The sequence below is a fragment of the Kryptolebias marmoratus genome, linkage group LG3 (assembly GCF_001649575.2).
Source record: "Kryptolebias marmoratus isolate JLee-2015 linkage group LG3, ASM164957v2, whole genome shotgun sequence".
NCBI classification, from domain to species: Eukaryota; Metazoa; Chordata; class Actinopteri; order Cyprinodontiformes; family Rivulidae; genus Kryptolebias; species Kryptolebias marmoratus.
In genome coordinates, this window is record NC_051432.1 from 11421751 (window position 1) to 11432626 (window position 10876).

At 41.3% G+C, this 10876-nt stretch overlaps 1 protein-coding gene and 1 long non-coding RNA gene across 2 annotated transcripts; one reads left to right on the forward strand and one right to left on the reverse strand.

The window, feature by feature from the left end:
* The first annotated feature begins 4033 nt into the window (after nt 1–4033).
* Nucleotides 4034–7387, forward strand: LOC119616879. Its single transcript, XR_005232939.1, has 4 exons — nt 4034–4124; nt 4459–4939; nt 6131–6277; nt 6390–7387. It is a non-coding gene; the product is annotated as an uncharacterized LOC119616879 (long non-coding RNA).
* A 554-nt stretch (nt 7388–7941) lies between these two features.
* helt (helt bHLH transcription factor) lies at nt 7942–10615 on the reverse strand. Its single transcript, XM_017403870.3, has 4 exons — nt 10457–10615; nt 9840–9944; nt 9653–9749; nt 7942–9480 (listed from the first exon to the last, which is right to left on the reverse strand). Exons 1-4 carry the CDS (start codon nt 10481–10483, stop codon nt 8996–8998), a joined length of 714 nt encoding a protein of 237 aa, XP_017259359.1. The 5' UTR covers nt 10484–10615; the 3' UTR covers nt 7942–8995.
* Between the last annotated feature and the right edge of the window lie 261 nt (nt 10616–10876).

The following is a 10876-nucleotide window of genomic DNA, read 5'->3' on the forward strand; positions in this document are numbered from 1 at the left end:
CCCAGATTGCTGCAGAGACGCCTGCTAGTCTTTAAAGGGTTATGGGGGAATCTCAAAACTGTGGAAGAGTAAAACTGCAAGCAGTGATCATATGCTGTATATAACAAGCACATAGACATACATCAACCAGATTATTTTGTTACACTGCAGGCCTCCTCTGACCCTTTATGTGCCCCATGCTGTATATGTACACAGTGTAAAATCATATAACCCCTACCCTCATAAGATTTAAAGGAACCTGAGCTGCCATTTCAGTAGCTGAGGTTATGGCAAGAAGGCTGATTGCACAAGATGCCCTGGATCTGATCTTCCAAAGTCATGAAGCAGGCAGTGACTTGGAAAAGAACGTGTCAGAGCAGTAAGACATGAAGGACAACAGCCCCTCGGATGAAGATGACACTGAGGGACAGGACAAGGCAGCAAAGGAGACATTTATACAGAAAAGCAATGCCATCAGCTGATACACTTATTATGAGGGAATTCTTGGTCTGGGTCAAGTTGACCCGTACTGTACTATGAGAACATTAAATATGAACAGTATTTAAGGGTTAAAAAGTCCCTTCGGGCCCTTGATTTGAAGTCAGACAGCCTCTGTTGTCTGACTGGTACCAAGAAATAAGAAGATATAGTTCCTGCGCTAGCCTCTCTTCACTGACTTCCTGGATGATATTCAAAATGTTTGTTTCATTCCGTTTCAGAATCCAAACGCATCAAATCAGATTGCCTTTTCTGGCGTCTCTGTTTGAGCGACGAGTGCGTTTTTGTTCCATGTTTGGTCTGTGAGTCTGACTGCAGCGTGTCCTCTGTGTTGGACATGGAGTCCTGCTGTGAGGATCACAGTGAGGTCAGCTGAGGTCTGACGGCTTCACCCACCACCATGATGACCTCTTACATGAAATCAAAAACTCCTGATGAAAATCTGCAGCTACAGTCAATCAACTTAAACAGCTTTCTTTTAGGAAACAAAATAGTTATGTGTCCTCCTGCAGTTTGTAAATGTATTTCTTTATGACAGAGCTCTGTTTGAACCCACCTCCATCAGAATTACTCTTACAGTTTAACCTGAAATTTTATTAACGCCACTTTATTTGGTCCAAGCACACATCGTCATTTCGGATGAAGTCTTTGAGCCTAACTGGGTGCCAATCTCACCTCTGCTTTATTTCTTTCTCTCGACTGCTTTCTAACATTGTGACCTCAGAGGGCGACCTCTGGAGCCCCCGGGGTCCACCCTCGCTGGCCCTCAGGAGCAGCTGAACACAGAGGAGCGTCCGTCATCTTGCCGGACAAAAAAGGCAAACATCCCATGCTCTCCCCTCACGAGTCCAGCCAAGCGCACTGGGAGCACATTAGGACCTCTGGGTTTTATTTACCCTTTCATTTTGGCCCTGCAGAGAGTCGACAGGGGCGTCAAGTTTGTCAGGTGCAGCGGCTGGGACCGCCTGACCACATCAGACACACACTCCCCACATTGCATTCTCCTGATTCACGGTGTCGCTTTTCATATCCTCCACACGCCACTGAAGCATTATTTTATGACAGGGAATGGATCAGCCCCGGTTACGAAATAAAGGCTTTTTAGAGAAACTTTTACACATCAGTGCCATCTCAAGAGCACGAGTTTGATTAAAACTGAAAGGCCTGAACTGCTTTCTATTTTTTAAGTTCCAAAACAAGGAATTACTCTTGAACGCTGTTTGGAGAATGGAGACAGAAACTGGGCTGTGCAGGAAGATGAAAAGTTTTAACTAATTTTACTCAACCAGTAATTTAGTAAAGACTTGGTTTCAAACAAGTTTCAGACATTTTGTTTCTCTCAGTTAACTGATTAAGGGTTAGATGCAAGATGGCTGCCACAGGTAATCGGCCTTAGCCTGAGCTAAAGTTTGGTGTGGTAGTAGTTGAGGTTCATCCCCGACACATACTTTGAGCACTAACAGATCACATGACCTCTTTATTTAAAACTTTGACATGCAAAGCAACAGGCAATATGCATCCCTTCAAGGAGTGCCACTTTTATTCTGTCTTAAACCCTCGTTAAATTGTTGTATTTGTAATAAGAAATTAGTTGCTGTTAAAATTTGTCCCAGGCTGCACAGGAAGTGCTACACCTAGCTGCTGCCACTAATTGCACTTGCAAAAACCCACATAATTCAGTATAAATCACAATGTAATGTGAAACTGACAGTGATGTAAAGGTTTATAAAACAGCGTTCACGTGAAAAACTACAAAACGTTTGAGATTGGAGCTGTTTTAAGATGGCAGTAATCCAGACTAGCTGTTCGCTCGTCAATCCAGTCAGAATTGAACTGTTTCTCTAAACTGAATTTATTCAAAGAGCTATCTACAACAGGTGAGACACTGATTGTTCATTATCATTCCTTAAAACTACACTGTAAAAAAATCACTTACAGATACAGTGAAATGTTATGAATGATGCATGTTATCCATAAGGTCCTACTGAAAGGACTTTATTATGAAATTATTTCAGTTTTGATCATCTTCCTTTGAGCACACACAGGCTGGTATCATCTTGTGTTTGTTTCTGACTGTTTGAACAGCTGAAGACTCATCATTCAATCAAGAAAAAAATAACATCAAAATAAAAGCAGAATGAGGCAAAACTAAAAGCTTGCTGGGCAACATTTGTTTGTTTATATTGATATATGTAAATTATTTAGGATTAGAATTTTTTTTTTTGCTGGTTTTAAGTCTTATGCCACGCATCTTTAATGAAAATGTCTCGAATGATAAATTCTGCCACTCCACCGGAGACGTCCTGTGAAATTTTTCTCACACGATGTTATCTTTGCCTCGTCTGTAAACACAACTCCCCTTTTATCGACACACAGGAACTGGTGTGTGTGGTGCTCTTTGTCCAGCCACCATGCAAAATCACCTGATTTGTCTGTCTGTGCTCGTGACAAAAGTGGTCCTTGTTGTGGCACGCCAGATAACCGAACCCACGCTTGTGAAGCACAACCAAAAATGCCCCCTCTAAACCTTTTGTCCCCTAAAAACAAAGAGCTGCACTTTTTCTTGGCAAATGACGCCTTAATTTTGCAAGTTAACAAGATCCCTGTTTTTTTTTTTTTTCCCTGATGAATAACAAAGAGTTTCATCCAACTTTGTTTCTCTTTGTTTGTTTTTATTATTCTTTGTCTTTAAACTTTATCGCCCTCTGCCGAAAGGGGAAGGTGAACAATAATGTCCGTACATGTGTGTTTGTTTGTAACCAAAATATCTCATGAACCACAGGACAACTTTTAATAAAAGTGGCAGAAAGTAAATAGTTGATGTAGATCCACAATTGATAAAAGTTTTGAGTCAGCCTGATTCAAGATGGATGCCACAGCCAATTGACCTTAAAAAAAACAACAACACAAAAATGGCTACAACTCAGTCAGTTTTACAGATGTTGATTTAAGATTTGGTGTGAAGGAAGCTGAGACTGCAACCCAAAACATATTTTGAGCAGTTACAGATTGCACAAGTTCTTTGTTTAAAATGTTGCCATTAACTATTTGGGGTCAAATGTCTGCCTGTTTGCAAAATATCTCATGAACCACTGCACAGATTTTATTATTTTCAGTAAATAATCACTGGATTTGCAACTGATCTAGAACCGATAACCATATGGAGCCAAACCCATTTCAAGATGGCCACCATAGCTAATCAACATTGGGAAACATAAACTGCTATAACTCAGTCAATTTTACAGATATTGAGCTAAAAAAAAATGGATGTGGTAGTAGCTGAGAGTCATTTACAACACATATTTTGAGCGTGAGATCTTGTGACAATGTTCAACCAAAATGGCTACTATTGCTCAATATGAGATGATCGTAGCCTAAAACTCTGGCATGAAAGGCTGCGGGTGATAGGCATCCCTTTAACGAATGCAAGACCTTTAATTTGTGCTTTATTATGTTGCCATTTATTTAAGGAATGTCGTTGACCCCTTTCTGCTTTAAAGCACTGCCTCTTTCACCGCTCTATTCATTTCTGGCTCAAATATCTTTTCTCTTAAAGGTGGGAGTGCTGAATAGAACATCTCCAAGGATTTGCATAATCTGATGGCATCGCTGGTGAGCTCAGTGAGGGGTGTGCCAAGTGCGGAAAGGTGAAGCTATCATCTTTTGGCAGAGGGCAGAAACAAATATATATACAAACAAAGGCCTCTTCAAGCATTTTCGCCAGACTATATGTTTGGTTTAACATCATTTTTGCCCTTCCTCCATAAGGAAAATACACATTTATGACACACATTTTCTTTTCCTGCATCCATTTTCAGAGACATTGATACTTTTCTTGGAAAGATGCACACCACCAGTTCAGAATGTGTCACTTTTTGCACCCTTTGTTGCTCCCAGACAATCAAAGGCCATTGATAAGTGATGGGGTTTTCTTAATTCTCTATCAACAGACTCCATTCATGTCTGCTCTCTGTCTTACAGTGCCCGTCATTCTTCAGACACGGCTGGTGCCAAGGCAGTAGGATGGTGGCCTGCCTCTCTCTCTCTCTCTGATGGGAAACTGTTGCTCATGTGCTGGGTCGGCTGCCAAGTTTTGGCATTATTGGTGGCGGTGGAGGTGGGGGTACAGAAAGGGGGCCCTTTAAACCCTGTGAGATAGTGCTATCTGCTGTGGGAATGATCTTCATCCCTTCTCCCTCCTTTTCTCTCAGACTTAGACTCCCTTCTCTCACACTGTTTCTGCTTCTCCCACTCTCCTCCTCCTCCTCCTCCTCCTCTGTCTCTGCCACCCCCCTCCCCCCATCAGCGCCGACGCTCTTGTCTTTTCACGCTGCAGATCAGACGACCATCCTGAGGTGAGCTGGTGCGGATCCGATGCCACTGGGGGCCACTTTGATTGCCGGCCGGCGCTGACTGTTGGATCTCTCGCAGCTTCTTTGGCTTCGCTCCCAAACACACGACTGTAAGACACAACAGTTTAGAGCTGAGAGGCTTAGCTGGGTCTCATATGGGTGTAGGAGCTTTCAGACACTAGTGGGGGCAAAAAATCACCATTCAAGATGCCAAGTGGTTTCTAAACGTTTGGTCTGAGACCTTTGAAAAAGAATAGTTTCAGACTTTAGATTTGTGTTGCAGGTTTAGATGAGGAAAGTGGGACTGATTGTCTCGCTGTAAAGATGAAGATGCAGCTTAGTTTAACTGAGCTAAAAGAAAGGACTAAAGACTCTTCAAGACATAAGATATCAAAGACAAATCACTCACCGCCTAGTATCATAGACTAAGATCATCTTCTGTTAACAAATAATGGACTTGTAGCCAGTTTGATCAAACCTCGAAATGAACATTATGCATGATGTGATATTACAGGATGTCACACTCAGAGTATGTGTTGGGACTGACTCTCAGCTACTACTACAGAAAATATTAGCTCAAAAGCTGTACAATTGACTGGGTTTTGTGTGTTTTAAAGGCAGTTGGCTGTAGCAGTCATCTTGAATTAGGTTGATTCCAAAAGTTAATCAGTTATAGATGTACATCCATTGATTCTTTTCTGTAAGTTTCATTCACATTTGTCCACCAGTACATGAGATATTTTGGTAACAGACACACACACACACAAAGGGAAAACCATTATCAGCCATTTTCTCCTTTCAGCGGTGGGCGATAATAATAAACCTAACACCATCAGCTTCCTTCTTCCCACAAATTGTTGCACTTTCCTTTCCTTCCTGCTTGACTTAACTCACATGAAAGTTAAAGGAGATCTGAAGGTCTGTGTTGCTTTAAGATGCCAGCAATGAATAAAGTTTTTTTTGAAAGGCTTGATTGTTAATGTTCAGCGTGTGATATTAATGCGAAAGACAAACATTCTCCAGCTGAAGCTTTGCCACTGCGCTCCTTTTACATGACAATAAATGTCCTCGAGGCTGTTCTTATTCCTGCTAAATTTATTATTATTCATGTGTTGTGTTGTGGTTAAATCCTTCTCATGAGTCTTTTTTCCCTCCTGTTTAGAGTCAGGATTTAAACCAATATTGGTGCTGCGGGGATCCAAGTATTCCCTGAAAGGCCTTTATCGTATTGTCACTTTTCCCGTCTGCGTGGACTCTGCGCTTCATGTCTTTCTTTTGCTCTCTTGTTGCTCGTCTTTTAGGTCAGGGACTGGTTAATGTGGGTTTATCCATCCATCCAGGCGGCTAACGCGGACTTATCCATCATCCTTCACTGACAAATGATTTGTGCCTCCATCCCGACTGTCCACACGTATCCAGAGCCACATGGGGAAACCTTTAGGTTAGAGGTAGGGGTTAGTTTCAGCTTTGCGTCTAAAAGAAGGCATCTGAAAACTGTTTTCTTGCTCTCCTCTCACATAGAAACTTTGATTTCATGGTGTTGATTATTTTTCTTCACAGCCACTCAAGGATAAAGCAGGAGGACTTGGAGATTGTTGCCCATTCAGATGTGCTACAATGGAGCTCCTTGGCTTAAAAAAACAACATGGAGGGTTTTTTTTCTTCCTCTCTCCTTTCCCCCTTTCTTCATTTAAACAATCAAGCCTGAAAGACGTTTATTAAGACACTATGGCCACGTATAGCAGGCACCCACTTGCCAAAAACAAACCTCTTTTGATCTGAGTCACTCCTTAAATAGGCCTTTTCTGCTTCTAGACCTAAAAATCAAAGTGAAAAGGCAGTTTTTTTCATGCAAATCTTACATGAAATATTAAATAGTTAATGCAGTGTTGATTGTGTTTGTCTTTTACTGTAAAAATAAATAATTTTATGCAGAAATAAATGCCATAGCCTTGAACAAGGGTGTGTTTTCTTCCTATAGGATCCTTGTTTAATCCTGCTGAGCCTCATTTGCCTAAATATATGAAAAGAGCAACACTTGGCTAAAGTTCAAACAAAAAAACTTTCTAAAAACCCTCTGAGAAACGTAAAATAAAACTCTTGACCTAAAACAGATCTTACTTTTGAAGACCTTTACTGACTTATACATAACTGTACCAAACATGTCCTTTGAAATGAGAGGACAGGAGGCAGGTTTGGTTTGTTAGGTCTGGAGTTGGTGATGTCAGCGGAGCAGTCAGGTTCAGGCCTGATGCTTGTGAAGTCCTAATACACTGTAAAAATAACAAATAAATCTATAAAAAAATGGAGTTTATAGTAAAACACCAGCAGCTGAGGTTGCTGGAATCTCACAGTAAAAATGTGATGACATTATGAGACAGTCTGATGCAACGTTTTGGGGGAAATTGTGTTTTATTTGAGAACTATTTTTTGTTTACAAGAAATTACCTTTAATCATTTATTCTAACATTTGTTTTCTTGTACATTTTACCTAAATGTAAGATTTTATCAGTGATGTTTTGTCTTTATAAAAAAAAACTACAAAGCAAAACCTTTTATATGCCTTATATGTTTTTATTTTTGGATTAATGGTCCTTTTTATTACCATTTATTAGTTTTTTACTGTCTTTTCTACAGATTTTTAACAGTGTAGACACTAAAAATGTTATGATTTGGGAGAGGTTTGGAGTTTAAGTTTTTTTCTATGTGTTATTGGGTTTATTCTGTTTTCTTTGCTCATTTTGGACATCCTCTTGTGTTCAGTATGTTTTCTGTTTGGCTCCTTGTGTCAGATGTTGTTTCCCTTCCCTCATTATTCACTTCCACTCACCTGCCTCAAATCACTCCTCTCAGTGGACTTAGTCTCCTCTGTTTCTCAGCTCATTGCGGGTGGAACTGGTCATTATCATATATGGTGTTTAGACTTTATCATATGGCTACACTTTCAGTTGTAATTTTGGGACAATGACCTTTTTCCCACTAACAAAATCAAAGATGTTCTTCTGAGCCGTTATTAAAAGTGTGAAATGAATTCAAAACAAACGTCCTGATGAACTTTAACATAGTAACCCTTGATGAACGGCACAACATGTTTCATCTGTAAATTTATTGTAGTCAAAATGATCCAGACATTATTTTATTTATCTATTATTTTTTTTATTTTTGCTCAAAAACAAATTATCTGAGCTAAAATCAGTAAGATCTGGGCATAAGATTTATCATAGCACCAGTTATTGATACATGTATTATTATAAATTTATATTATTTGTATTAAATTTATAATCATCAAATTTATAATTTTTGACCAGGAACAAATGTAGCGAGCAACGAATGAACACAGGAGGAGGGTAAACTGACCCAAGTTCAGTGAAACAGAAAGAAATCTAACAAGTTTGTGTCTCTCGTTTCAGTCTTATTGAATGAATGTAAACAGAAAACGAGACAAAGAGACGGATATAATTAAAAACGGGGCAAAGTATTTATCTAATTTAACATGTAATTTAAAATAAACTAACACAGTTAAGCTGGTAACCAACAGTGGTGAATAAATATAGTCAATCCTAGAAAATATTATGTTGACCCAACCCAGAAGTTTTATTTTAGATGTCTGATTCTGAACGAAATCATCATAATGTGTGGAAATCTGTTACATATGTCTAATAAAATGTAAGTATTGAACAAACCTGAACTCTTTATTTGGAATGCTGAAGCCAGTTTTTAGTTTGTCTGTGGAGTCTTTTAAAAGTGACCTTTTTATTCTTTTAGTAGCAATTTTACTACATGTTCTTACTTGCTTTCTTGTTTGATATATCTATATGTATACTGCTGTACTTGTGCATCTGTATATGTAAGACCTGGGTCAAGACCGAGTCCTGGGTCACTATAATACTAAAATATGTTTTACACTTACTGAAAGTTTATAATTTTATGCAGTAAAATGTAGGAGAAAATCTTCAGTTTCTCGAAAAAAAATGTTTTGCTTCTCTTTGTTCTTTGTTCTTCAGTTGGAGAGAAGGACCTCAGCTGCGCAGAACTTCGGGTGATTTCAGGATTTACGCATACGGAGCGTAAAACAAGTTGTCCAAGTCAGGTTTCAGTGAGAAATAATGTATTTATTCACAGCATGTACATGATGGTATAAATAAAAAAAAAAAAAGTAAAAGTTTTTACATGGCGTGCTGCGCGCTGTGCAGACTGAACGTGTTTGCGTGTGTGTGACCTATGAAGTTGAAATAATGGTGATCGAGTCCCTGCACCGGAGACAGGTATCCTCCGTGCTGCGGCGCGTGCGTGTGCGCGGACAGCGGCACGGTTTGGTACGAGATGGCCGGGCTTCGGGCCGAGCCGTGCCAGGAGAAGTGTCCCGCCGGGCTCTGCTGGTACACGGACTCTGGTGGCGGGCTGTGGCTGTGGGGCTCCGGGGAGGAGTGCAGCTGGCTCAGGTAGTCGGACGGTTCCTGCGCGGCGCCGACGGAGGCGAACAGAGGCTCGGTGAGCGCGCGCGACTTGGACTGGAGGAAGGCGAGGATGCGCGCGTACTTGATGTCTTTGGTCTCGGCTCGGTCCTCTGTGGTCAGGTAGTGCACCAGGTTCTTCATGCACTCATGGTACCCGTAGTGGAAGTAGTTGGCGAACTCGGCCAGCAGCTCGCCTGAAATCAATCAGAGTCGGCAGCGGTTAAAGATCCGACACAACGGGGAGGCTCTGCGCGTCGTTCACCGAAGCATGAAAGATTTGTTTCAATTCATTTTCACTCAGAAAGCCTTAAAATCGGCTGCAGGACGGCGGTGGTGTGATGCGTAAAGCGCGAGAGGTTCACTGACCTTTTTCTCTCCCTCGGGGGAAATCTGCTGAGTGGAGCGCGCGCAGGTACTGAACCGTCATCTCCAAGATTTCTGCTTTCTCCAGCTTCCCAGAGTTCTAATTAAATATACAATTAAACATAAAACGTCAGTCTAATAATTTTATGAATGCGCAGTGTCTCGATGAATGCTCTGAATCATAAAATACCTGTTTGGCCAGCGCCATTGGGACGGTTTTCCCCAGCTCGTTCAGGCAGCGGTTGATGCGGTCTCTTCTTCTTTTCTCGATGACTTTGTGAGAGATCGGAGTTCTCTGTGGGGACAAGAACGGAAGCCGAATCACCTCTCTGTGCGCAAGCTGAAAATTCCTAGACTGAGCGAGGAGAAACCCCGACTTATGAAGCCTCAAGTTACAGTTTAAAACGTTTGTTTTATTCTGGCGAGGTTTACGCGCCGCGCGCTTTGTGGCTCCAGAGCGCGCTTTGCGGCAGACACGATTAACACCGAGTCCCCGTAAGGTAAAATAAATTATATTGTGTTCGTAGCATAATATGCTATGTTGCACAGTTATTTTAAAAGTGAGAAACCGGCGGCTTTTCCTTAATAGAAATTGCGCGCCGAAGTTATCCTGCAACGCGCGCCACACGCAGGCGCGTTTTATTCCTCCGGCGTGATAATCACTCCAAATAGCTTTTCGACAACAATAGCAGACAAAAAAAGGAAAAAGAAATCCTAATGAACTATTTTCCCACAGATCACTCAAAAACAATAATAAAAAAGCCAAAATGTTAGTCCTGAGACGCAGAGCGCGCGTGGAGCGCATACCTTCCTGTCCTTCATTTTTGATGCCATCGATGGTGTTCAGACCCAATTCTTCTGTTTCTAGTTCCGTGGGAGAGGTGTTCAGGTCCGGAGGAAGCAGAAACAGACTGAGGCCTGAGTGGGAAAGCTGTCTCTTATAAAGGAACCATCCAGGGAACTCGTGCACGGTGTAAATTATTCCACGCGAGATTAGAGCCGCGCATTTGGTTAAATGTGTGCGTTTAGGATCAGTTAAAAGAAACTGTTAAACAAAACCAAAAAAAAAAACTAAAGCCACGGGGCTGGCAGGGGGGCAAACCTGCTTTGTTAACCCACGTGGCTGTTCAAAGGACACGTGATTTACTTTGGGAATATTATTTGCATAGTAACAAATGCAGGCGGGAAATAAGAAGCCGGAGCGCTGGGATCCGGCGGAGCGCACTG

Excerpts from the sequence above, each read along its gene's own strand:
- helt (XM_017403870.3), bottom strand. The coding sequence starts at position 10,483 with ATGGCATCAAAAATGAAGGACAGGAAG. Across the intron at positions 9,945-10,456 it reads CAAAAATGAAGGACAGGAAG|AGAACTCCGATCTCTCACAA; the intron begins GTATGCGCTCCA and ends TTGTCCCCACAG. Across the intron at positions 9,481-9,652 it reads CCCCCGAGGGAGAGAAAAAG|GCGAGCTGCTGGCCGAGTTC; the intron begins GTCAGTGAACCT and ends GATTGATTTCAG.